At 37.9% G+C, this 27,913-nt stretch overlaps 2 protein-coding genes across 15 annotated transcripts; one reads left to right on the forward strand and one right to left on the reverse strand.

Moving 5' to 3' along the window:
* Positions 1 to 14: 14 nt before the first annotated feature.
* Positions 15 to 13,405, reverse strand: LOC106168658 (uncharacterized). 6 transcript variants are annotated; one of them, XR_015331070.1, is made up of 8 exons: positions 13,227 to 13,401; positions 11,713 to 12,079; positions 10,290 to 10,774; positions 8,848 to 8,985; positions 7,697 to 7,909; positions 3,038 to 3,082; positions 467 to 2,408; positions 15 to 432 (listed from the first exon to the last, which is right to left on the reverse strand). XR_015331070.1 is itself a non-coding variant. In XM_086995638.1 (7 exons), exons 2-7 carry the CDS (start codon positions 11,963 to 11,965, stop codon positions 954 to 956), a joined length of 2,634 nt encoding a protein of 877 aa, XP_086851764.1. In that variant the 5' UTR covers positions 11,966 to 12,079; positions 13,227 to 13,400; the 3' UTR covers positions 15 to 953. The 6 variants fall into 6 exon arrangements, 1 of the variants encoding a protein (XP_086851764.1); XR_015331066.1 differs by having other exon boundaries at positions 11,668 to 12,079; positions 13,227 to 13,400; XR_015331067.1 differs by lacking the exon at positions 13,227 to 13,401 and adding an exon at positions 12,894 to 13,153 and having other exon boundaries at positions 11,668 to 12,079.
* A 13-nt stretch (positions 13,406 to 13,418) lies between these two features.
* On the forward strand, positions 13,419 to 27,907 carry LOC106168659 (SH3 domain-binding glutamic acid-rich protein). 9 transcript variants are annotated; one of them, XM_086995711.1, is made up of 11 exons: positions 13,421 to 13,618; positions 14,076 to 14,261; positions 14,560 to 14,664; positions 15,085 to 15,141; positions 17,048 to 17,113; positions 19,016 to 19,171; positions 19,891 to 19,926; positions 23,593 to 23,655; positions 25,175 to 25,376; positions 26,943 to 26,972; positions 27,699 to 27,907. In XM_086995711.1, the coding sequence occupies exons 1-9, from the start codon at positions 13,574 to 13,576 to the stop codon at positions 25,367 to 25,369; spliced, it is 909 nt and encodes a 302-aa protein (XP_086851837.1). In that variant the 5' UTR covers positions 13,421 to 13,573; the 3' UTR covers positions 25,370 to 25,376; positions 26,943 to 26,972; positions 27,699 to 27,907. The 9 variants fall into 9 exon arrangements, with proteins under 9 accessions (XP_013403266.2, XP_086851837.1, XP_086851843.1 ...); XM_013547812.3 differs by lacking the exon at positions 15,085 to 15,141 and having other exon boundaries at positions 13,419 to 13,618; XM_086995717.1 differs by lacking the exon at positions 23,593 to 23,655.
* Positions 27,908 to 27,913: the final 6 nt, after the last annotated feature.

The following is a 27,913-nucleotide window of genomic DNA, read 5'->3' on the forward strand; positions in this document are numbered from 1 at the left end:
TACATCATGAAAAGTATTTTTGTAATTATATTTATTTCAGTATGAAAAAAAAATCAATCTGACATATAAGAATAAAAAAGACAATTTATCAGTATCTGATGTTGACTGTATTCTATATGCATCGTACTTAACAGTTACATTTTACTGACAAATCTATTCTTGATTCTAAAGATGTTATGGGAAAAATATTAATTTTATTTATTCTAAAGATAATATAGGAAAATAATGCTCTCAAAGCTAAAGCACTTGTTTCATCTCAAAAATACAACTGTAACTCCCTTTTTTATTTTGGTTTACAGCTGTCATAAAAATCATAAAAAAACATGCAAGCCACACATCTGTATATATTTATAAGGAAAAAAACACCTGTCCATGTCTATATAAATAGTGACTAGAGGCAATGCTGGGCTGACCAGGGCCAGTGTAGGGCACCTGCCTTGAGCTGACCAGGGCCAGTGTAGGGCACCTGCCTTGAGCTGACCAGGGCTTAACTGCTACCTCATTTAACAGAAAGATGAATCAATGTTTAAATATTTTTTTTTAGAAAAATAAATGCATCTACATTTAAATATTTGTCAAGATGTTACAATTGTGCATGTAAGAATTTCAAATTGATGGATGGCTGTTGAAAGAATCAGTGTGACATATTGCACTTAGCACATAATACAAGTCTGATATCACATTTCTCAACAGGTAACATGCTGATGAAGTGCTTTCTTGAAACTTACGGAGTAATCAGCAGACAAGACATGATCAAATATTCTTTTTAATCCGGCACTTCTCAGACTAATTTTCATTCCCCCTCATTTCAGTTTAGACAGATTGAAGTTTGACAATCAAAACAGTAATGCAGATTTTTGAGACTTGCATACATACTTCATGCCTTTGCCTGCAGACAGTTACTATGTCATATGACTGTCACAACACCTGCTTTTCTATTTATCAGTCACTGATTATAAAATGACCTCTTCAATGTCTTCTATGTCATCAACAGCATTCACAGCTGGTTTAGCATTAAATGTGCTTGCTTCTTGACGCTGACGCCGAGGTAGAAGTGGAGAATTTGTATTATTTGGGCTGCCAATATCCTCATCAAATAACCCTGTCCCACCACCAATGATGTTGCTAGATTCCCTCTTCCTCTGCCCCCCTGGTGCCCCCCCTGCTGTGCTGACTTCACTTTCCCAAGGATAGGCCTTCTTGTCAGATACTGGCTTGGCCTTGGTGGATGAACTGAAGATATCATCTTCACCAAAGGAAGATTTTGTAGCAGGTTTTTTGCCACCACCAAAGAGTTCATCCATCAAATTGGCTTTATTATGTGCTTTGGGCCCTGCAGGACTTTTAGAACTACTTGGACTGTCCTTTTCAAAAAGAGAAGTTTTCTTTGATGTTGCACTGGATTCTTTGTTCCTGCTTGAGAAGGCAGATGGGGTATATCCCCCTGTCTCATTGTCATCATCCAAGAAACTTGCCTTGGGTTTGGCCTGTTTTTTATTCTTGTCCGACATATCATGGTGGGAAGGTTTTCCATTGTGCATATTCTCCACTGGTTTAGTAAATGTATATGTTTTCCTACTGGAGCCAGGAGAGAAGCCTCCTCCAGACCCAGTCAGGCTGTTTTTCCTGGTGTTCCCAGGAGAACCTGAAGCAGCAGGTGGAGAGGCACCCTCATCCATGGCTTTCAGTTTGGCCAACAACAAATCCTTTTTGCGTCTTTCTTCTTGGGCTTTAGTATCATTGGCCAGACGTTCTCGCTCTTCCCTTGCCCTGCGTTCAATTGCTTCCTTTTCCTGTTTTTCTCTTTCCTCTCTCTCCAGTTTCTCCCTTACAATCCTCTCCTTGTCTGCTCTTTCTTTCTTCTCTCTGTCCAATCTTCTTTCCTCTTCTTCTCGCTCTCGTTTTTCTCTATCTTCTCTTTCTCTGTTTGCCTTTTCCTTCTTTGCACGTAACATGGCAGTAAAGTCATCATCATCATCTAATCTCTTTGATTGTTCCTTCTGCTCATCTTGCTCTCTGTTGACTTTGTCATGATCATACTTGTCTCTGCGCTCACTTTCCTCTCTGTCTCTCCTCTCTCTTTCCTCTCTGTCTCTCCTCTCTCTTTCCTCTCTGTCTCTCCTTTCTCTCTCCTCTCTTTCTCTACTGTTCCTCTCCTCTCTCTTTTTCCTTTCATGTTCCTCTTTGTCTTGATATTCCCTTTCCTCACGTTCTCGACGCTCTTGCCTTATTCCATCATTTCCATCTTTTGTCTCATGTTTGTCTGTCTCTAATGAGTCATCATATGTAGAAAAGTCAAAACTAACTTTCTTGTCATCTTCTTTAGGTTTTGCCAACACTGCACTTTGATCTGGTGAAGACAGTGGCTCTGCCCTTTTACTGCTGCCTGCTGCTTCGATGGCTTTTCTCTGCAATAAGGAACAGTCATAGGGTCAGGGAAAAGCAGGGAAAAATAAAACAAATTTCATGAAGGAACACCCATCAAAGTTACAAAATACAAAGAATGGTCATGGTGCTGTTTTTTAAACAATGTAAATTTTAAAGTACCATTAACTTCATAATTAGCCAATTTAAAAGTGCTGAATAATTTCTACAGACTTATTATATGACCATGAGTATATCTCTACTAATGAAATACCACAAAATACAGTTTATCAAAAGAAAGGTATTGTCAAATATATTCTGCACTCAAAACATTCTTAAGGAATTCAGAAATAATAATGCAAATGAATGAAATGTCTGCCAAAGCAAGATTCTAATACACCTCTATTAAACAGCAAGACTTTTTTCTGCAGATGTCTACTTGAAGTTAAGAAATAAAAAAGAAAGGAAAAGAAAATGCAAAACAAATAAGCACACAGGCATTTTTGTTGTAAAAGCTGCAGTTTTCATTTACCAAACAGTGCTTATTATGCACTACTGGCCTCGGCCTGTAAGGAGACATGGCAACATAGATATGATTAGTGACAAGTAGAAACTGAGGTGGGTTTGGTGAGATGAGAGTGAAAGCTGAAGCAACATATGGTTTAGAATGTACCTTCTCCTTATTTTCATCACCAACTCCAACACTGTCTGCTGAATGCTGGATAAGAGAGAAAGACCAGCTGTGTAAGTAACAGTTGGGCTCTATATAGGGTTTGTGTTGTATGGCAGTCATCAATATAAATAACAGTTGGGGTCTTTACAGGGTTTGTGTTGTTTGGTGGCCCTCAACGAACATATGTTTTCACACTGCCATAACTGGTTGATGAGCAGCTGAGGTTTACCTTATTTACTGACTGCAAGTCTGACTGTTTTTTTTTTTAGAAAAATGTGACTTGTGGAGATGAGAGGTAAGCAGAAGATCTAATAGCTGCTGACACAGATGAGTCGTAATCTGGTTCTCTTTATTACCTCCGCAAAGGGGTTATGTTTTCACCCCTGTCTGTCTGTCTGTTCGTTTGTCATCAACATAACTCAAAAAGTTATGGACCGATTTTGATGAAATTATCAGGGTAGGTGGGAAATTATCAGGGTAGGTGGGAAATGGGTTAACTTAGAAGTGATTAGTTTTTGGAGGTGATTCAGATCAATAATCAATCAATAATAATAAAAAATCGCTGCCTTGGCAAAGGTCTTTGCTCTCCGAGTGCTTTTCTAGTACAGTTATAAAGCAGCACTATCTGAAATAATGAGATCGGATGTTTCGAGTTTAATGGACTTTGTGGGGTGAGTTAGTCTGCATTTTTCTTTTCTTTTTAATAAGTATGACCTATGTGCATGAATAACTATTCAATCCAAGCAGCTCATTAGTATGTTTATGCAAATGGTGATTACATCACACATGATAAGCCACATTCTAAAGGATGACACACAGCAGCTCTTCTATTTAGGGCCATTCCATGGTAATTTTTTGCCATTTTGAAGGGCATTTGACACTTCAAACGAAAATAAAAACAAGGCAGCAAAGCTGTTAAATGTACAAACAAAAAGCAGAAAATTATGATGCACAAAATATGTTACTCTCAAAACTTCAACAAAAATAAACTAATCAAGCTAATTTTTTAACTTGATCTATATATCGGACCTTTAAATCAGTTCTGCAAGTTTCAAAGCAAAATATAACATTGTTTTCATTTTATTTGGAAATCTGGATAAAAAATGCTGAAACAAGGCAGCAAAGCTGTCAAATGTACAGACAAAAAACAGAAAATAAAGATGCAAAAAAGGTCATTTTGTCAATTTTGATGCAATAATAAATAATGCTTATAATAGCACTGCCAGTCAACACTGAATTTTAATCATGCACAACAGGTAACATGGTCAATAACAGGAGCGGACCCTGAGATATTTTCTGAAAGTATTCCAAAGTATCTGTGTTGATCCATCCTCCAATTTGATGGTCTTCCAACAGAAAAAAAATAGATACCAGTCAATATAAACTTAATAACTTGACTGTCTTCCGGAAGACCCAGAAGATGGTCTCAATCCACCCCTTCAATAAGATTACAGTTTCAGGTCCATGAGAGACCAAAGTCGCACGATGAAAGTCTCAATATTTGAACAAGGCAGCAATTGTTGATTATTATTGATAATTGATTGATTATTGATCCGGACCACCACCAAAAATTAATCATTGTCCTCTTTGGCCCACTTCCAACAGTTCCTGAAAATTTCTGCAAAATCGGTCCATAACTTTTTGTGTTATGTGGATGACAGACAAACAGGGGTGAAAATATAACCCTCTTGGCAGAGCTTGAGGTAAATATAATTCCAATGAAGATGCTATTCAAACTTTTAATCTTCCAGTTTGATATATATATATATATATATATATATATATATATATATATATATATATATATATATATATATATATATATATATGTATATATATATATATATATATCAAACTGGAAGATTAAAAGTTTGCAGTAGCAGCGCAAAAAGATTGTTGTCAATTTTGATGTAACATTACATAATAAATTAGAGAATAATTATCACCAATTTTTGTTTATTGACTATAAATAGGATGGACATGTAGAAAATATGATTACCATTTGGCTTCATGTCCTTGGGAGCTCCGAGTCCCACAATGAATATGCCAAAAAGATAATGAATATTACACTCAAATGTATAACTTCCAGAAAAAGAAGCCAATTAGACTGCTTTTCTAACTCAGGCTGCATTTTAGTCCTGTGTTTCTTTTTTGAAAGTTTGACAGTCATAAGTAACACGGTTTTCCCATAATGGTCATCAAGGCAGCAGCACCAAAAATTGTGTTTTCTTCTATTTTGATGCAACATTACTTAATGCTTAACAGCATAATGACCATCGATTTTTAATAATAAAATATAAGTGTCATGGATTTTCACAAAATGTGACTAGCATGGGTCTTCAAGCCCGTGGAGGTTCTAAGTCACACCTTGGAAATGCCAATATGTGAAAAATTAAATTTTCACAAAAAACTGTTTAATTGCCAGAAAAATTTACCAAACAGACTGCATTGCCTACTGTAGCTGTATTTTAGTCCCATGTTTCTTTCCTGTAAGTGTGAGAACAGTAAGTGACATGATTTTCCTTAAATGGTCATCATGGGAGCAGTGCCCAAAATAGGGGTTTCTTCAAATTTTGATGCAATATTACATAATGTTTTACAGCATAATGACCATCAATTTTTAATTATAAAATATTAGTATCATGGTTATTCAGAAAATGTAACTAGCAAAAGTCTTCAGGCCCATGGAACTTCAAAGTCACATCTTGAAAATGCCAAAATGTAAACAAGACAGCACTGTTCTGAAATGGGTTTATTTCCATTTTTAACACTTTTTTAACATAAAACAAAATAAACAGTTTACTGCCATTTTTATATGACCAACTAAGAAAATTGATGAGATGGGAAAAGTATCAATAGAACAGTGTTAAATGTCCAACTTTTTTTTTTTTTTTTTTTTTTTTTTTTTATTCACAAAAAGACAAACAAAAATACATCTGTAGACACACACACTAACACACACACACACACAATAACACACACAAGACATTCATTATACATTAAGTAAACATGTAGATAGCCGGACTACGTACGAAACAGTATATTACAAGTGATGCTGCACATAACAAGATACCAACATTTTACATTTCACATAAGAAATTAGCGAAAAAGTTAAGTAAATTTATAAGTGGAGAAACTAGTCAAAAATGTCCAACTTCCTCCATTCTGAGATTCTGAACATAGTGGATGAATGCATCTGACAAACTGCAATGATATGAGTTTATTTCCATTTTTGACACTTTATTACACAATACATGATAACAAGTTTACCATCATTTTTACAAAATCAACTAACAATGTTGTAAAGATGCAGGAAATGTCAAACAAACACTTTTATGTATCTTATTAGTTCAATAATGAGACTGTTAACATGCCTAAGAATTGAATGTAAGGAAATGTGAAAAAACAGCATAACTTCTAAAATAATGGACTGATTATGCTGATTTTCAAACTCAACCTGCGTTTTAGTAAGATTGGCCCCTCCTGTGAGTATAATGACAATTGGCCAATCTGTCTTTCTTATATTGTGTTATCAGTGTTGCATATATACTGAAAAAAGTGAAAAAACAGCATAAATTCCCTATAAGTGACCCGATCGTGCTGATTTTCGAACTTGACCTGCGTATTATGAATATTCATCAGTTCTGTAAGTTTCAAGCCAAAAGGTAAAATGGTTTTCCACTTATAGTGTTATCGGTGCTGTATTTATGCTGAAAATAGAGAAAAGATAGCCTAAATTCACTAAAAATGACCCAATCACGCTGATTTTCGAACTTGACCTGCGTATTATGTATATTCATCAGTTCTGTAAGTTTCAAGCCAAAAGGTAAAATGGTTTTCCACTTATTGTGTTATCGGTGCTGCATATATGCTGAAAAAAGTGAAAAAACAGCATAAATTCCCTATAAGTGACCCGATCATGCTGATTTTCGAACTTGACCTGCGTATTATGAATATTCATCAGTTCTGTAAGTTTCAAACAAAAAGAAAAAACAGTTTTCCACTTATCGTGTTATCGGTAAAAGTGCACGGCGACGGCGACGACGGCAAAGACGGCGACGACAGACGCAGATGACGGCTATATGTACAGACACATCTGTGTTTGTACATAAAAAGCAAAAATAAGAAAACAGCATAACTTTTTGAAAAATGGTCCAATCAGGCTGATTATTGAACTTGACCTGTATTTCATGCATATTCATCAGTTCTACAAGTTTGAGACAAAAAGTAAAATCGTATTTGTATAACGTTGCATAAAATCTGCTGAAAAAGCAAAAAAAAAATTTTTTTTTTGAAAAATGGTCCAATCACTTGACCTGTATTTCATAAACATTCATCAGTTCTGTAAGTTTGAATTCAAAAGGTAAAATGGTTTTCATTTTATTTGTTTAACAATGAAAGTGCACAGCGATGATGCTGCCAATGATGACAGACACAGACGTCGGCAATATTTATAGACACGTGTCTGTACATAAAAAGTAAAAAAAAGTTGGGAGGCACATTATTTGTATGTTTATTTCAAAATTATTTATCCAAGTGAAATGTTTCTAAGTTAAAAAAGATTTTGCATATAATATCTCTGCCTTTTGAGTTCAAATACCAAGGAATGGCCCACATGCATTTCGATGAAAGGAATTGTAAAATGTTTCAAATTCTTACCTGTCTATCTCTGCGTCTATCATTAAACTGTTTGGATTTGTCGCGCGGTGAAATGCTTGGAGAATTGTCATTACTAGGCTGTTTTTTCTTCTTGTTCCTGCCACCAGAGGGCGGGGATGCAAGAGGGGAAGTCTCACTAGATGGAAGCTTGTGTGGAGGCTTTACAATGCGATTGCTGTAGATGTTTTTGATTTCAAGCTCCTTTTCTTTCTCCTAAAAGAGGAAAATTAAATTTTATAATAGATTTAATGTAGTAAATGGGTATGGGTTAGTTGGAGGGGGGTGGAAGTCATAAAGAGGAGATCTGCCGACAGGTTCTACTGGTATAAATGCATGGCTGGGGTAGCGCTAGCAATTTTTTTCGCTTAGCCAAATCACCACATTTTTGTCAATTTGTTATCAAAATGGCTATAATTTGACTAAAACAAGTCAAATCAAGCCCTTTTTCTTTAGCCAATGTAAGTCAGTTTTAGCATTTGGCTAAATTGGCGAGTGTTAGCGCTACCCCAGCATGGTTAAACTTGCTGCATTTCTCAATTCAAAGCACATTTATTAGTGCAGAAGCAACACAGCAGACCTGTGCACAATGGATATGGTACTGACATACAACACAGCAGACCTGTGCACAATGGATATGGTACTGACATACAACACAGCAGACCTGTGCACAATGGATATGGTACTGACATACAACACAGCAGACCTGTGCACAATGGATATGGTACTGACATACAACACAGCAGACCATCTGGCAGTAATAACACAACCAGCAGCCACATATAACACAATCATCTGGCAGTAATAACACAACCAGCAGCCACATTTAACACAACCATCTGGCAGTAATAACACAACCATCTGGCAGTAATAACACAACCAGCAGCCACATATAACACAACCATCTGGCAGTAATAACACAACCAGCAGCCACATATAACACAACCATCTGGCAGTAATAACACAACCAACAGCCACATATAACACAATGGATATGGTACTGACATACAACACAGCAGACCTGTGCACAATGGATATGGTACTGACATACAACACAGCAGACCCTTGCACAATGGATATGGTACTGACATACAACACAGCAGACCTGTGCACAATGGATATGGTACTAGGATACAACTATTGATTTTACTTACCCTGTAACTTTCCTTCAGTCTCTCATACATATCCCTCATCTCCAACAACTGTTTCTGTGTTTCCTTATGCTTGTTGATTTCCACAGCCACCTCATGTCTCTGTGCTTTCTTAAGGATCTCAACATGTTTCTCAAGGTCCTGTCAAAGATAACAAGAACAGGTAAATTAAGTTATCAGCTTCACCAAACACAATAATCTTCTACTTTCAACAGAGGATACCCTACACACCTCTTCAAGGGGGTTTTATCTTAGTTTAATTAGAAATTAGTATTTCACATAATTGTGTTTTTTCCTTTTTCAATGAACACAAAAACAGAAAGCAGCTGATCATATTACATTGTTTGAGGACAGGTGATATAGAATTAGCATTATGGACAATGTTTTATTACTGCCACTTTCAACATCAGCTACAGATACACTGGTAAAGTACTGCAAAATATGTAAAAATACTCTAAAAATCACCATCTCACTCACTGCACCCTGGGGATGTCCTGTGCACAGCTGCTTGGGAGATGTCAACTACACTGGGGTATATATAGATTTCCAATATGCATTCCAAAGACAGTTTGTAAAGACCCAATCCCTCCCAAGTGCCAACTGTCTTCAAACAAATGCAGGACAAGGAACTATTGATTGTTTCTAAATTAAGCATCTTGATCTCTCTCATGGTCTTAGTGTGTATTTTCCTACACTGCACTTGCTATAACAGCACGACAATTCTTAACAGTTAAACTACTGGTACTTTAAAGGCATCATCAAGAATACACATGCAGAAGTAATTAATCATGCAACTGACCCTAAAATAAACTGGATATACACACTTGGTGTCTGGTAGTAATAACACAACCAGCACCCAAATATAACACAAACAGCAGCCACATATAACATAACCAGCAGCCACATATAACACAACCATCTGGCAGTAATAACACAACCAACAGCCACATATAACACAACCATCTTGTAGTAATAACACAACCAACAGCCACATATAACACAACCATCTGGCAGTAATAACACAACCAACAGCCACATATAACACAACCATCTGGCAGTAATAACACAACCAACAGCCACATATAACACAACCAGCAGCCACATATAACACAACCATCTGGCAGTAATAACACAACCAGCAGCCACATATAACACAATCATCTGGCAGTAATAACACAACCAGCAGCCACATTTAACACAACCATCTGGCAGTAATAACACAACCAGCAGCCACATATAACACAACCATCTGGCAGTAATAACACAACCAGCAGCCACATATAACACAACCATCTGGCAGTAATAACACAACCAACAGCCACATATAACACAACCATCTGGCAGTAATAACACAACCAACAGCCACATAAAACACAACCTTATAACACAAACACATAACACATATAACTATTGTCTCTTAAGTAAACATGATATATGGTACACACCTGGCACCTTTTAGTCTTTTCTTCAAGCTCATTTTCTGCTTTGGCCAGCTTTCTATTAAGATCATCACGCTCACCAAGTTTCTTATCATGGGAGAGATCTTCCAATTTTTTAAGTTGTTTTTTGGTTTTTGTAACATCATCTTCTGCCTCTCGTAACTTTTTCTCAGTTCTACTGCTTTTTTCTTTGAGTTTTTTAATTTGCTCTCTTAAAGTCCTAACTTCATCAGCATGTCCCTTAATCAACTGAGGAAGATCACTTTCTTTGTCCTCAAACCGTTGAAGTTCTCTATCCTGTTTGGCTTGCAAACGTTTCAAGGTCTTATTCTCCAGTTTGAGGTCAGCTATTTGCTGATGCATGTCCTCTATTTCATTGCGCATCTCTGAGATCTTTAGCTTCCTGGCAGATAACACTCTCCTGGTGACATTGTCACTGACTGCTTTACTGGTTCTGCCTCCCCTGGTGGCACGACTGTAACTTTTCTGGGCTGAAACAGGCACAAGTAAAACAATAGAGTTAACAGTCATTTGAGATGATTTACTGCACAAATTTATTTGCAACATGGCAAGCATTCATTCAAACCATAATCAGTTGCCAGGTACAGCATAACCAATCATGAGAAAAACACAACCACACACATCACTCAAATCTGGCACTGATAACACAACCATCTGGCAGTTATAACACAACCAGCATCCACAAATAACACAACCATCTGGCAGTGATAACACAACCAGCATCCACAAATAACACAACCATCTGGCAGTGATAACACAACCATCTGGCAGTTATAACACAACCAGCATCCACAAATAACACGACCATCTGGCACTGATAACACAACCATCTGGCAGTTATAACACAACCAGCATCCACAAATAACACAACCATCTGGCAGTAATAACACAACCAACAGCCACATTTAACACAACCATCTGGTATATGCAGTGATAACACAACCAGCATCCACAAATAACACAACCATCTGGCAGTGATAATACAACCAGCAGTCATACATGGCATCAGTAGTTTTTTAACAGCAAGTCTTGTTTACAGCACAATGAGACTTAACAGCACATACATAATAAATTTATATTAGTGAGTGCGTGTGATCAAGCAAATATGGTATGCATGCAATAGGTTGATAAGTATTGTAACTGCTAAAGAAAAATAGTATAAGAGACATCAAAGAGACCTAAATATACTTCTTTACAGACAATATCACAAATAAGAAATAATAATACATAAAAGAAAAACTCAAGATTGTTAATTAACTTATATACAAAAAGAATACATCTGCCTAAAATACATCAAGAGTAACAAAAAATAATTAACTGCTTTTTAATAGATAAATAAAATAAAATGAAACAAAAAACACACCAGCTCTGTAGCTTTTGTTTCCCCTTGGAGTGTACCGTCTCTTACCACGCGGAGTTCTGGATCTCTTGCCATCATCATCTTCAAAGGAATCACTGTAATGTCCATAGGAGTTATTGGAATGAGCACTATATCTACGCTCTCGGCTACGACTACGTGACCTTGGCGTAGGAGAACGACTGTTCCTACGACGTGGGCTAGGTGAACGTCTGGGGCTTGGTGAACGCCGTGGACTTCTAGGACTTACTGTGCGTGTCCGTCCTGACATTCTTTCTGCACTGCTTAGTTTTGCTGCTGGCATCAAATCAGATTTTTATATTCCACATGCAGCACTGTGTCAGTTTGGGTTACTTATGGCATTCAGTACATTTAGTGTGCTAATCATGCTTACTTTCCATGCTTTAATTGTTGTGCTCTGAAAGGAAGAATAAAAGAGTAAGTGGTGCCATTTAAGAGATGCATGCAGTTGACAGGCTACATGGACATTCAGCATGCACAACAATTTCATATCCATGGGTCTCAAGGTCAACTCATATAACATGTCCAAACTTCCATACATGTTTATCAGACTGTGACATTCAGCCACAAATTTGATTGAACTTAACCTTACATGCATTTTGTTATCCAGTGTGTATGTTCCTGTGAAGGGACATTAATTAAGACCAGTCTAGATAACATATATGTGGCTATAGTACAGTGAACTTCAATCCAACCCTTCCTACCTCCCCGTTTCTGACATGACAAGAACCTGTATAATTTTTTTTTTTTAATGAAGAAGCTGGAACTCTGACAATTTAAAAGATTTAACCTTAGGCTGATTTTAATTACACATGTGAGGTTGTACCTTCATGTAGTTGCAGTTCCATGTACTACATTTATACATATACTGTAGTTGTTTTCTTGGTAATCCAAAGGTATAATACTAATGTACTATATTTATACATATATAGTATATATAAATCCAATGGTCCGAAGGTTCATTAGTCCAAGATTTTGTTTGTCTCTGAGGGTTTTCAACTTACTGCCAGTAACCTATACACTTTATTCATGCGTTACTACAGACTATTGCACAGTCAGACCAATGAACCTTCAGACTACTGCTATGGCTCTCTTTTCTTCACAGAGTATCAGTCTCCATGGTGTGCTTTGTGGCAAACACTGAACAGACTTCATTTATCTATCAAATATTACACTTGACAGACCTCAAATGACAGGTAAATACACTGTACCTTGAATAACATCAATATATTACAGCTGTTTTCTGAATCTCTGTCTCAAACAAGTCCTTATTTGTCAGAAGAGGCTGTGATATTTTGTCCACCGGTGCACAACTGTGTTTCTTGCACCCGCAATTAGCGATCTCTTGATCTCTAAGTGTTTAGGAAATGGTTATTGAATTTCTTGTCACTATGGGAAGCACAGGAAATCGATTAATTGTGTAAAATGTACAACTAATCATCCGATCGGCAACCCTCGAGTGCAAGACTATGAAATTAGACAAATGTAAACTACTAAACCCAAGAGATTGGTTTTGAAGTTCAGTTAAAAGTACCGTACGTTACCTAATTGAGCTAGGTGGGCCCCGGGTTTCTCATCTCCTGTATACTTGTATAAAATTTCCATCTAGAACAACAAGGTGGTTGAACTGTGTAGAGAAGAAGAGAAAGGTGAATAATCAGGTTTTGTTTTCCTACCAAGCAACGATACAAACAGCCGCAGTTTTGGTGACGTCATTTTTCTGACGTCATTGATTTGTGTGTACTCCCATGTTGGAATTCCCCAAATCTGAGACTGTAGGCTGGCGCTTCTGAAATCTCCGTCCATCGGCAATTTGTGGTGAACATAAATAGCAAATTGTTTGGATTAATCCAAAGGAAATTTGTTGTATTTTATCTCCTGTGATTAGAAGATGGTTATCAAGCTTTATATGTCTTCTCTCTCAGGAAGCACTGAGGTAGGTCGCCTGTCAAAATATTTGTTTACATTCTGTTGACACACCCACACAAGGTAAGTTAGTGGAAATAATGTTTGTAGGAGGTTAAGGATGACCCCATTGTAGATACCATCAGAGCCTTTTGCCTTTTACCGTATAAGCAAGTCTGGTATATCTTACTACTGACGTAAGGCCTTGTCATATGTAGGATTTTATCTTACCCTGTCATCTGTAACACTGCAGTACACTGTACGTATGATGCTGCCTTGATATCATGTAACCACAGTTTAATCTTAGCTTGCCATTTAGGCTCACAACAGGAGTAAGACAGGCCCTCTTTATTTGAATCAATTTATGCTGATTTCAAATATTGAACGACAGGGATTACACATAAAAGTGCTTTTTCTTTGCATGTATTGGTAAGTCTTCTTCTTCTTCTTCTTCTTCTTCTTCTTGCTTGTTTTGTTGATAATTACAGATTAAAAAGAAGCAGTCCAAGATCAAGGATCTCCTGGAAAGTTTGAAGATAGAATTTGAAGAAATTGATATCTCAGATCACCGCAATGAAAAACAAAAAGAGTTTATGAGAAATAACAGCAAGGGCAAGAAGGAGGGAGAGACCCCTATAGCCCCGCAACTCTTTAATGATGACAAGTATTTGGGGGTAATTTCTCTTTTTCATCTAGACCTGTTTCTTTAATTTAATTGAATTTACATATTTGATAGTTTTAGAAGGACTTACATAAAACTGGTTGTATGAGTACATTAAAGAAAGATATACATGGGGCGTGGTTCATAGCATCAGTACATTAAGGTAGAAATCCTTGTTCCTGGCATGAGTAAATAAAGATAGATTTGGCAAAATGTAGGGATGTTTGACAGCTGATCGTCTACACTATCTAGTTTGTTTTATTTTCCATATGTGAAATTGTTTTTCTTAAAATACATCTATCTTCACACAGGATTATGATGCCTTCCTGGATGCAACAGAAAATGAACAAATCTATGAATTCTTTCAATTACAATCTCCCAAAAAAGAAAAGAAGTCAGAAGAGGTGATAACAAATGTAAGTGCTTGACTAAGTCTGCTGCTTCCAACATTGGGAGGGTGTTAACACAGTACTTAAGGTTAAGAAGAATTTTAATTTTAATTGAAATGTATTTTTTCTTTGAATGGAGACAACTTAATTTAGAATAATAATTTGGTCTTATTTGTTCCAAATGTTATAGTATTGGTATCATTTGAAAGTTGTTATTTTAAGAATAGGATTCTGTGATGATCTGTAAGAGTATTGGTATCACATGACACTTGTCATTTGTAAAGCAGGATTCTGTGATATTCTGTAACGGTATTGGTGTCACATGACACATCTGATATAGTGCACCTTTTTGTACAATTTATATATATATTGCAAAGTCATGTGCCTGTACATTTATTAGATTTGTTATATAGATATATTGCAATGCCATTGACTACTATTGTGTAGGAAAATGGAGATGTAGAAGAGGAGGAGAAGACGGACAAGGAAAAAGAGCAGGATTCGGTAACTTGTTGCCTTGCATCTGTTGCCATCTGCTTCTATTTGATATGATTATACAGGGGCGGATTTAGGCCGTCTTCTGGGTCTTCCAGAAGACGGTCAGATTTTCAAGTTTATATTGACAGGTATCTAATTTTTTCTGTTGGAAGACTGTCAAAATTGGAGGATGGATCAACAAAGATAATTTGGAAGGCTGTCAGAAAATAGCTCTGGATCCGCCCCTGCTCTGGATCCGCCCCTGTTATACCCACTTTGTAATAGAATGAATAGCATGTGCTTTGCCATTTGATTTTTTTTCACATTTATTTGTTTAGGTAAATTGTTAATTGTAAATTGTAAAATGTTGCATTTGGATACTGGACTGATATGATTGAGTTATTTGAATTAAATTACATAAGTAAATTTTCAGAAACATTATGTCAAAAAAATTCAACATTATCTTGGAGTCAGCAGAAGCCATAAACTACTGTAGTATGCCAGTGGATAGTGAAAGAACATATATAGTCATCATTACGATTTGACCCTATTTCAGTATGAACAATACTAGTGTAGTATGCCAGTGGATAGTGAAAGAATAGATGTAGTCATCACTACGATTTGATCCTCTTTTAGGGACCGTTCACATGAGAAATCTATTTTCTAAAAATCTAAAAATCTATTTGCGGTATCTTGTGATCACAAGATACCACAAATAGATTTTCAGATTTTAGAAAATAGATTTTGCATGTGAACGCAGCCTAAGTATGTGGAATACCCTCTGTGAAATGATTAATTCAACATGATTAATTGCGCACTGAGCAAAGTGAAACCTAAGCTTAATTGCTGACCCCTGTACTAGATAGTGTTGTGAAGGCAGCCTAAGTATGTGGAATACCCTCTGTCTGTGAAATGATTAATTCAACAATCCAAATTGCGCACTGATCAAAGTGAAGCCTAGGCTTGATTGCTGACCCCTGTACTAGCTAGTGTTGTGAAGGCAGCCTTAGATTTTAGCAGCTTGACATGAATAAACCAATATCTTACATTTTATCCGCATGACAGGAAATACTTAGTTTTGGATTTTATCTCCAAAATGAACTGGTAGACTAGTAGCACCTTGTTTTATCTCATGGACCTGAATACCTAGGTTTTATCTCAATGGACTAGTAGCACCTTGTTTTATCTCATTGACCTGAATACCTAGGTTTTATCTCAATGGACTAGTAGCACCTTGTTTTATCTCATGGACCTGAATACCTAGGTTTTATCTCAATGGACTAGTAGCACCTTGTTTTATCTCATGGACCTGAATACCTAGGTTTTATCTCAATGGACTAGTAGCACCTTGTTTTATCTCATGGACCTGAATACCTAGGTTTTATCTCAATGGACTAGTAGCACCTTGTTTTATCTCATGGACCTGAATACCTAGGTTTTATCTCAATGGACTAGTAGCACCTTGTTTTATCTCATTGACCTGAATACCTAGGTTTTATCTCAATGGACTAGTAGCACCTTGTTTTATCTCATTGACCTGAATACCTAGGTTTTATCTCAATGGACTAGTAGCACCTTGTTTTATCTCATTGACCTGAATACCTAGGTTTTATCTCAATGGACTAGTAGCACCTTGTATTATCTCATGGACCTGAATGCATAGGTTTTATCTCATAAACTGGCTTTACTAAAATCCTTGATTTTAACAGGTGGACTTGTTGTATCCATCCTTTATTTCTGCAACAGCTTTAATAATGCTTACAGAACATATTTATTGCCCAATTGAGAAATTATATTTGTTTATGTAAATGTCACATGAACTCGAGATGCTACCCATGCTTGAAGTGCTTACTTATAGTTGCAATTGCAGCATTCTTGATGGGATTTAGTTTGAATTATTAAATAGCTCTACAATATGGGTGTTTTTAATCAGGACAAAGAAGATGAAGGAGAAGAAAAACAGGAAGAGGAGAGTGATGAAGAAAAGAAAGAAGAGGAGGTAAAAGCAGCATGACCATTTATTTCAACAATGTTTTTTATAGCAGACAATTCCCAGCTTTTATTATAGTTCACTTGTATTGAATGCATGTTTCAGGTACTTGATGATCATTGATGTATTATGTTACATTATACTGTTCTTCATAGAAACATTTCCTGGTATAAAGAAATAGATCTTCAATTGTTCTTGTTTTACTAGGATGTTTTATTAACATCTGGACTTTATTTCTAACAGTCACTTGCATCTAGGATTGAATTCAAGCTTAAAGCCATGCTAAAATTCCCTTTGTTTTGTTCTTGATGCCCAGTGTAATTACCAGCTGTGCACTGCTGTTCTTGATGCCTAGTGTAATGACCAGCTGTGTACTGCTGTTCTTGATGCCCAATGTAATTACCAGCTGTGTACTGCTGTTCTTGATGCCCAGTGTAATTACCAGCTGTGCACTGCTGTTCTTGATGCCTAGTGTAATGACCAGCTGTGTACTGCTGTTCTTGATGCCCAATGTAATTACCAGCTGTGTACTGCTGTTCTTGATGCCCAATGTAATTACCAGCAGTGCACTGCTGTTCTTGATGCCTAGTGTAATTACCAGCTGTGTACTGCTGTTCTTGATGCCCAGTGTAATTACCAGCAGTGTACTGCTGTTCTTGATGCCCAGTGTAATTACCAGCTGTGTACTGCTGTTCTTGATGCCCAGTGTAATTACCAGCTGTGTACTGCTGTTCTTGATGCCCAGTGTAATTACCAGCTGTGTACTGCTGTTCTTGATGCCCAGTGTAATTACCAGCAGTGTACTGCTGTTCTTGATGCCCAGTGTAATTACCAGCTGTGTACTGCTGTTCTTGATGCCCAGTGTAATTACCAGCTGTGTACTGCTGTTCTTGATGCCCAGTGTAATTACCAGCAGTGTACTGCTGTTCTTGATGCCCAGTGTAATTACCAGCTGTGTACTGCTGTTCTTGATGCCCAGTGTAATTACCAGCTGTGTACTGCTGTTCTTGATGCCCAGTGTAATTACCAGCTGTGTACTGCTGTTCTTGATGCCCAGTGTAATTACCAGCTGTGTACTGCTGTTCTTGATGCCCAGTGTAATTACCAGCTGTGTACTGTTGTTCTTGATGCCCAGTGTAATTACCAGCTGTGTACTGCTGTTCTTGATGCCCAGTGTAATTACCGGCTATGTACTGTTGTTCTTGGTGCCCAGTGTAATTACCAGCTGTGTACTGCTGTTCTTGATGCCCAGTGTAATTACCAGCAGTGTACTGTTGTTCTTGATGCCCAGTGTAATTACCAGCTGTGTACTGCTGTTCTTGATACCCAGTGTAATTACCAGCTGTGTACTGCTGTTCTTGATGCCCAGTGTAATTACCAGCTGTGTACTGCTGTTCTTGATGCCCAGTGTAATTACCAGCTGTGTACTGCTGTTCTTGATGCCCAGTGTAATTACCAGCTGTGTACTGCTGTTCTTGATGCCCAGTGTAATTACCAGCTGTGTACTGCTGTTCTTGATGCCCAGTGTAATTACCAGCTGTGTACTGCTGTTCTTGATGCCCAGTGTAATTACCAGCTGTGTACTGCTGTTCTTGATGCCCAGTGTAATTACCAGCTGTGTACTGCTGTTCTTGATGCCCAGTGTAATTAGCAGCTGTGAAAACTTGGTGTCTATTAACACATGTTGTTACCTTGGTAGATACTACAGTACCAATGACGGTGGTCTGCCATCTGGTAATAAGTAACAGTCAAATATAATATATCATAGCACACCAAGTATATTTACTAAATGCACATGGTAGGCTGTCACTTGTAGGTTTTAATTATTTCACCCACAGCTGACTGTTGGCTCACTTCACTCCCCTTGCTTCAATACCCGGCTCATGCTTTCTAACATTGGCCTTCATGTAGGACAGGGATGATGCTGAGGTCAGTGAAGATGAAAGTAAAACTGGACAGGAGAAGGAGGGTGAGAGTGAAAACACTGAGGTGGCAGGAGTAGAAGCTGAAGAATCTGATGACAAAGAAGAAGAGAAGGACAAAGAGGAGAAGGATGAGGCCAGCAAGGTGGTATGCATGGGCATGCTGTCTTGATTTGACCCCAGACCTAACTTATGCTTCTCAGCTTTATGAAATTTTATTTTCAGGGTTCTAAAAAGTTTTATTTACATATTTTCCAGTAAAGGTTATGAATTACTGTAGATCTATAACACACTAGTATTTCAGTTTTCTTTCAATTATTAACAAAAGAAGTTTTTCATATTTTGTGCTCAAGCCCCAGTTTCACAAAGAATATAAAAAACTGAAGTTGACTACATTAAGCTTAGTGCCTTATCTATGAAGACAACAGTGTAGCCGTCTCTAAGTGTTGCACAAAGAGTCTTAAATTCCAGCTTCAAAGTTAGAAAAATTGAAAAGTGCCATTGGACATCTAGTAGTAAAAAAATGTGGACAAACGTAGCAATGTTGCATTTTAATTTTTATTAAGAAATTCAATAAGTTTCAGTAACCTTCAAAGATATTATAACACAATATGGTGAGTGGCCTTTTAGACTCTATGTGAAACACAGCTAAGTCCTGCATGGTCTTTGTAACATTGTAAACAAATATTTTAGCCAAAACATACCTAGAATTTTTGTGAAACAGGGGCCAGTTGTTTAGTGAAACAATTAGAAATATACAGTGCTCTCAGCTATGAAGTTTAGTTAAGATATTGTTGATATGTGTGCCTGGTGGTGTTTGAAATAGACTATTGTCAAATATCAAATAATTATTTCATTCTTTAGGAGGAGGAGAGTGAAAGTGAGACAGATGATAAAAAGGTAGTTTATGCATGGTGAGGTGCATGCACTTTGGTTCTTTCAACTGTTTGTCCACCATGTGAAAATAGATCATCCAGTCTGTGCTTTAGTACCTGCCAAATCTGTGACATGATGAATATAATGAACATATTGGTCTGCCATGGTGATTGTTACATGGACTAACTGTATTTGAACCAACTTCTAAGCTGTTATAAAACATATTGAAGTGTATACTCATATATTTTGATTTATACTTTCTTGCAAAAACAAATATTCATTACAGATGTGTGCATATGCATAGATTGGAATCCTAATAGGAGGCTTTTACTTATTGACCCCCACCCCCTTTTAATTGTGTGTAAATATAAGTTATGTTAGATTGAATATTATATTGTTTTGGGGGGTGGCTGTAGATGCAGTGGAAAAAGTAAGGCTTGTCATGTGCTGCCACCTATGTGTTTGCAGGTGCTTGAAAACTATGTTTAAACAGTGCAATGGGGGGGGGGGGGGGACAATAAAACAATGAGTTTTGAAGATGTACTGGTGTATCTGTCATTGCATTACCTTTAACAGCATGCTGATGTACATGTGCAGTATATATGTCACAGGCCAGATCAGTATATATACTCTGCAGATGACAATAGTGCATTTGGCACAGTGTAGTACATATACACTGCAGATGAAAACTGTTTACTGCAGACTGTATTAATTGAGAGTCTTGGCATTAATAGATTTGAAAAGATGAAATGCTTTCACAGCGGCAGTGATTTTTTTCAGGCCTATGAGCTTAACTTTTGTATGTGCTTATATGAGATTGTAAGGTAGATAAGGTGCTATGTTATTTGTGTTATAATACTCTGCCTGTGGCATGAAAACAGTTGAAACATAAGAATTATGTGAAGACAGCTATATATGTACATGTGATATATATCTTCACCCTGATGTCTGGTGGTACATGTAATGATGTCTGGTGGTACTTGCCATGATGTCTGGTGGTACTTGCCATGGTGTCTGGTGGTACATGTAATGGTGTCTGGTGGTACTTGTAATGATGTCTGGTGGTACATGTAATAATGTCTGGTGGTACTTGCCATGGTGTCTGGTGGTACTTGCCATGATGTATGGTGGTACTTGCCATGGTGTCTGGTGGTACATGTAATGATGTCTGGTGGTACATGTAATGATGTCTGGTGGTACTTGCCATGGTGTCTGGTGGTACATGTCATGGTGTCTGGTGGTATGTGCCATGGTGTCTGGTGGTACATGTAATGGTGTCTGGTGGTACGTGTCATGGTGTCTGTTGGTACGTGCCATGGTATGTGATGGTACATGTAATGGTGTCTGGTGGTATGTGCCATGGTGTCTGGTGGTACATGTAATGGTGTCTGGTGATACATGTCTTGGTATTTGGTGGTACATGTCATGGTGTCTGATGGTATGTGCCATGGTGTCTGTTGGAACATGTAATGGTGTCTGGTGGTACTTGTAATGGTGTCTGGTGGTACTTGTCATGGTGTCTGGTGGTAAATGTCATGGTGTTTGGTGGTACGTGCCATGGTGTCTGGTGGTACATGTCATGGTGTCTGGTGCTATGTGCCATGGTGTCTGGTGGTACGTGCCATGGTGTCTGGTGGAACATGTCATGGTGTCTGGTGGTTCGTGCCATGGTGTCTGGTGGAACATGTCATGGTGTCTGGTGGTACGTGCCATGGTGTGTGATGGTACATGTAATGGTGTCTGGTGGTATGTGCCATGGTGTCTAGTGGTACATGTAATGATGTCTGGTGGTACTTGCCATGGTGTCTGATGGTACATGTCATTGCGTCTGGTGGTACGTGTCATGGTATGTGATGGTACATGTCATGGTGTCTGGTGGTATGTGCCATGGTGTCTGGTGGTACATGTCATGGTGTCTGGTGGTACATGTCATGGTGTCTGGTGGTACATGTGGTGTCTGGTGGTACATGTCATGGTGTCTGGTGGTACTTGTCATGGTGTCTGGTGGTACTTGTCATGGGGTCTGGTGGTACATGTCATGGAGTCTGGTGGTACATGTAATAATGTCTTGTGGTACATGTCATGGTGTCTGGTGGTACTTGTCATGGTGTCAGGTGGTATGTGCCATGGTGTCTAGTGGTACATGTAATGATGTCTGGTGGTACTTGCCATGGTGTCTGGTGGTACATGTCATTGCGTCTGGTGGTACGTGTCATGGTATGTGATGGTACATGTCATGGTGTCTGGTGGTATGTGCCATGGTGTCTGGTGGTACATGTCATGGTGTCTGGTGGTACATGTGGTGTCTGGTGGTACATGTCATGGTGTCTGGTGGTACTTGTCATGGTGTCTGGTGGTACTTGTCATGGGGTCTGGTGGTACATGTCATGGAGTCTGGTGGTACTTGTCATGGTGTCAGGTGGTACATGTCATTGCGTCTGGTGGTACGTGTCATGGTATGTGATGGTACATGTCATGGTGTCTGGTGGTATGTGCCATGGTGTCTGGTGGTACATGTCATGATGTCTGGTGGTACATGTCATGGTGTCTGGTGGTACATGTGGTGTCTGGTGGTACATGTCATGGTGTCTGGTGGTACTTGTCATGGTGTCTGGTGGTACTTGTCATGGGGTCTGGTGGTACATGTCATGGAGTCTGGTGGTACATGTAATAATGTCTTGTGGTACATGTCATGGTGTCTGGTGGTACTTGTCATGGTGTCAGGTGGTACTTGTCATGGTGTCTGGTGGTACATGTCATGGTGTCTGGTGGTACATGTCATGGTGTCTGGTGGTACATGTCATGGTGTCTGGTGGTACATGTCATGGGGTCTGGTGGTACATGTCATGGAGTCTGGTGGTACATGTAATAATGTCTTGTGGTACATGTCATGGTGTCTGGTGGTACTTGTCATGGTGTCAGGTGGTACATGTCATTGCGTCTGGTGGTACGTGTCATGGTATGTGATGGTACATGTCATGGTGTCTGGTGGTATGTGCCATGGTGTCTGGTGGTACATGTCATGATGTCTGGTGGTACATGTCATGGTGTCTGGTGGTACATGTGGTGTCTGGTGGTACATGTCATGGTGTCTGGTGGTACTTGTCATGGTGTCTGGTGGTACATGTCATGGAGTCTGGTGGTACATGTAATAATGTCTTGTGGTACATGTCATGGTGTCTGGTGGTATTTGTCATGGTGTCAGGTGGTACATGTCATTGCGTCTGGTGGTACGTGTCATGGTATGTGATGGTACATGTCATGGTGTCTGGTGGTATGTGCCATGGTATTGGTGTCTGTTGGTACATGTCATGATGTCTGATGGTACATGTCATGGTGTCTGGTGGTACATGTGGTGTCTGGTGGTACATGTCATGGTGTCTGGTGGTACTTGTCATGGTGTCTGGTGGTACTTGTCATGGGGTCTGGTGGTACATGTCATGGAGTCTGGTGGTACATGTAATAATGTCTTGTGGTACATGTCATGGTGTCTGGTGGTACTTGTCATGGTGTCAGGTGGTACTTGTCATGGTGTCTGGTGGTACATGTCATGGTGTCTGGTGGTACATGTCATGGTGTCTGGTGGTACATGACATGGTGTCTGGTGGTATGTGCCATGGTGTGTGATGGTAGATGTCATGGTGTCTGGTGGTACATGTACCTTTGCTGATCCCATATCTGATTTTTTAGGGTGATGACAAAGAAGAAGAGGAAGAAGCTTCTTTCACAATCAATTTTGACAGCACTGTTGATGTATGTAGAGAAGTGCATGAGGTTGTGGTTGCTGTTAGTTTGTTCCAGGATCAGGAACAAGTGTTCATGATTTGCTTAGTGACAGGTTCAAATGAACTTATAGCATGTGTTTGTTAATTGCAATTATCACTCATTTTGTTTTTCATATCTGTTAACAATAGAACACTTACTGTATTTAGTGCTGCATTTGTTACCCTCAGGCCTGGTTGTGATTTTGACATATGGATACTACAATAATTTTGAAAATTGCTTTAAATTAATTGCAAACCCTCTTAAATATGAGGATTTTTAGGTTACAATATAACCAGTAATTGATTAATTTTCTTGTTGGCAAATTTTTCGTAATCATCCCAGTAGATTGTTATATTTGTACAGCAGTGGTGTTCTCTGTCTGTGCATCTATATTTGTACAGCATTGGAGTTCTCTGTCTGTTCATCTATATTTGTACAGCAGTGGAGTTCTCTGTCTGTTCATCTATATTTGTGGACACAAGTATATTTGGCTGTTACCAAGAGCCCTTTGACAATTTCATTAAAACCACCTACAGGAATTCCAACATACAGTAGAACACTTTCATATTCTGAGTATTTCAGCTAAACCACCTACAGGATTTCCAACATACTGTGGAACACTTTCATATTCTGAGTATTTCAGCTAAACCACCTACAGGAATTCCAACATACAGTAGTTCACTTATTTCCACAAACATGCAATTTTTGATAATACCCACAACTTTTAATAGGCTGTTAGGAGAAGGCCCAAGTGGATTTATTAGATCAAAGAGGCATTGAGTTAATTCATGGGGAAAATCCTTTTAGAAAAAACATGCTATTTCTAATACAGTGTGTGACTTATGATACAAGGACCTATTCATTCTATGTCATAGTTTATTGCACTCTATTGAAATAACCTTTAACTTCAGTCCACTGACACACCATGTCAGTTAATGTGGGTTTGCAACTCATTCATGTAATTCAGTTTTCCTACTGAGGTGTTATTAGAGGTTTACTAATCATACCAAGTGGTAGTTCTAGAGTGTTTTTGGAACTATTTGTGTGGTAAGTCTAGTATAATGTTCAGTGTATAAGAATATATATATATATATAAATATTGATGTGTAACATGAGGCCTTAAGCGTATAAAATTGAATATTATGACCACCCAAATTTTAAAGCTTTCATGAATATACGTAGATAATTTATTACTAATAGCTCTCCTTATTTTGTTTACAGAAGGTCTTTCCAATGCACTGATATATATTCACACCTTTAAAAGTTATATCTTGGGCACATAAGCAAAAAAATCTTTCTTATCGCCAATAATCTTGGTCTTGTTTTTTTTTAACCAAAACTTAAGAGATTTAAATTTTCTGTCTAGATATTTCTTTTCACCCTTTTCTGTGTTTAACTCGGGACAAAAATTCTGAGGTTCTCCTGCTGATGTCAGTTGAACTGGGATTACAGCCTGGTGTTGTTTGAAAGTATAAAGTATGATAATAATCTGATATTCTGTGTGTAGAAAGAAGAAAATGAGGATGAGGAGGGACCAAAGGAGAAGTCTGAAGATGACAAATCTGCTGAGGATGAGGAGGAGGACAAAGATAAATCTGAAGGAGGATCTGAGGAGGAAAAGGAAGATAAAAAGTTATCAGAAGAAGAGGAATCCGATGAGGAGTCTGAAGAAGAAAAGCCCAGGAGTGGTGGATTGTTTTAACAGCATAGTGAGTTCTCATGTCATGATATGTGATGTGCTTAGACTTCATGAAGAACTTCTAACACTGTTCAGGAAGACCTTGTGGCAGAGAGCTCTTACAGCATGATAAGCTTAGACTTAAAATGGAACTTACAACAGTATTCATTTAAAAGCGTGGCAGTGAACTCTTGTGTCATGGTGTGTTTAAGAGTTCAGGAGGAACTGCTGTCATGAGTTTCCATTGGTTGCACGTCATGAAAAACGTGTCACTGATATCCTACAGCATGATGTGATTAGAGTACATGAAAAACTTGTGTCAGTGAGCTCTTACAGCATGATGTGATTAGAATTCATGAAGAACTGGTGTCAGTGAGCTCTTACAGCATGATGTGATTAGAATTCATGAAGAACTGGTGTCAGTGAGCTCTTACAGCATGATGAGATTAGAGTACATGAAGAACTGGTGTCAGTGAGCTCTTATAGCATGATATGATTAGAATTCATGAAGAACTGGTGTCAGTGAGCTCTTACAGCATGATGTGATTAGAGTACATGAAGAACTGGTGTCAGTGAGCTCTTACAGCATGATGAGATTAGAGTACATGAAGAACTGGTGTCAGTGAGCTCTTACAGCATGACAGGGGCGGATTTAGGCCGTCTTCTGGGTCTTCCGGAAGACGGTCAGATTTTCAAGTTAACATTGTCAGGCATCTAATGTTTTCTATCGGAAGACGGTCAAAAATGGAGGATGGATTAACAAAGATAATGTGGAAGACTGTCAGAAAATATATCTGGATCCGCCCCTGCATGATGTGATTAGAGTACATGAAGAACTGGTGTCAGTATAAGCTTTATTGAGAAGTTGATATAACATAATCATCCAAATGTGAGTGGGGTATTGTGCAACAACTTGATATAAAATAATCAGCGAAATGTTAGTGGAGTATTGTGCAGCATGTTGATATAACATAATCAGCATTGTGTCAGTGCAGTTTGATATAACATAGCATTTTAAGGCAGAATGAAAAAGTTGAATTGATTATCAAAGGAAGTTTGCTTGTAATTGTTTACATTTTCAGAGTAGCCATGAAGTTGATTATAGCATATTATATCAGATGAACATGTCTGTAATTGTTGTTTAGCACTGGTTGCAGCATTTCAAGTCATATGGAAGATTTATAAATTCTCAAATAAGAAGAGGCTAAATAGCATCACTTTTACTTTCAATTAGTTTATATTGATGTATTTAGAATACTTCTATATATAACTTTAATTCTTCAGGAATCAGCACTCAGCATGGCAAGGTTCACATGGAAGTAGCACACTGTTTTACAGGTCATATTGAGAATGGAACTTAAGTTTTTGTTGTATTTTAATGTCTCATCCTACTGCATACTTTATACTCTCAATTTCATGTGGAATAGTTTCAGTTTCATGTGGAATGGTCAAAATGACTTCAACCGTGTTGTTGCTGAGCACTGTAAAGTGCAAGGTGGTGATTGATGATCATGATGACTGCCCAAATGCAGTTGGAGGGGGAGACTTAAGTATGGTTATTGTCATAATTCACTAATTCTTAATATTTTTGTTTCAGACATCAGTTGAAGACGAAATAAAGTCAGAGGTAAGTGATATGGTGATGTACTTGTATGATTTTGTGATCCAAGACAAGCATGCACATGCATGCACGTAGAGAGATGTTGTAATTGTGATGGATGCTACAGCTGGTTGTGTTAGTTTTGAATACTGATTGTGTTACTTGTAAATAGTAATTGTGTTGTAATTGTGCTGTATACAGCTGCTTTTGTTAGTTGTGAATACTGATTGTGTTACTTGTAAATAGTGATCGTGTTGTAATTGTGCTGTATACAGCTGCTTGAATTAGTTGTGAATACTGATTGTGTTAGTTGTAAATAGTGATTGTGTTGTAATTGTGCTGTATACAGCTGCTTGTGTTAGTTGTGAATACTGATTGTGTTACTTGTAAATAGTGATTGTGTTGTAATTGTGCTGTATACAGCTGCTTTTGTTAGTTGTGAATACTGATTGTGTTACTTGTAAATAGTGATTGTGTTGTAATTGTGCTGTATACAGCTGATTGTGTTAGTTGTGATTGCTTATTACATTGGATGAAAGTTTTTAAAGATTAAGCCCCCATTACAGAACTGGAGGACTATTTGGTAATTTTTGCTGATGAGAATTAAATGGTTTACACATGACAAATATAAAGGGCTGTTGTGCATGTTTTCTGTAAGTAGATAGAACTGAGTGTTTGATTTATTGATTTATAAAAAAAAAGTAGGATATATATATTTCAGGTGTACTTGTACATTATATGTGTATCTTTTAGGATTGAAGATGACCTGGTGAAGAATTCCTTTGTATATGATGAGTTGAAGGCATGACCCAATCTTTTGTACATACAGTATTAGGATGGCTTCTCACCAGGAAACCAGTGTTCCAAGTGCTCCTCTTTACAATGCAACAGGCTGTGACCTGACTTATTACTGGAGTCAGAAACCTGAACTTCAGGCAGAACTGAGATTTACAAAAGAAAATTTAAAA

The sequence above is a fragment of the Lingula anatina genome, chromosome 1 (assembly GCF_051362555.1).
Source record: "Lingula anatina isolate TDL-2025a chromosome 1, LinAna3.0, whole genome shotgun sequence".
NCBI classification, from domain to species: Eukaryota; Metazoa; Brachiopoda; class Lingulata; order Lingulida; family Lingulidae; genus Lingula; species Lingula anatina.

Bases quoted from the DNA above. Each gene is read 5' to 3' on its own strand.
- LOC106168658 (XM_086995638.1), bottom strand. From the start codon at position 11,965: ATGCCAGCAGCAAAACTAAGCAGTGCAGAAAGAATGTCAGGACGGACA. The intron at 10,775-11,667 runs GTGTGTTTTTTG...TGCCTGTTTCAG, and splicing joins AAACAAAAGCTACAGAGCTG to CCCAGAAAAGTTACAGTCGT. The intron at 2,409-3,037 runs GTACATTCTAAA...TCCTTATTGCAG, and splicing joins GTGATGAAAATAAGGAGAAG to AGAAAAGCCATCGAAGCAGC.
- LOC106168659 (XM_086995711.1), top strand. From the start codon at position 13,574: ATGGTTATCAAGCTTTATATGTCTTCTCTCTCAGGAAGCACTGAG. The intron at 13,619-14,075 runs GTAGGTCGCCTG...TGATAATTACAG, and splicing joins CTCTCTCAGGAAGCACTGAG to ATTAAAAAGAAGCAGTCCAA. The intron at 15,142-17,047 runs GTAACTTGTTGC...GTTTTTAATCAG, and splicing joins AGGAAAAAGAGCAGGATTCG to GACAAAGAAGATGAAGGAGA.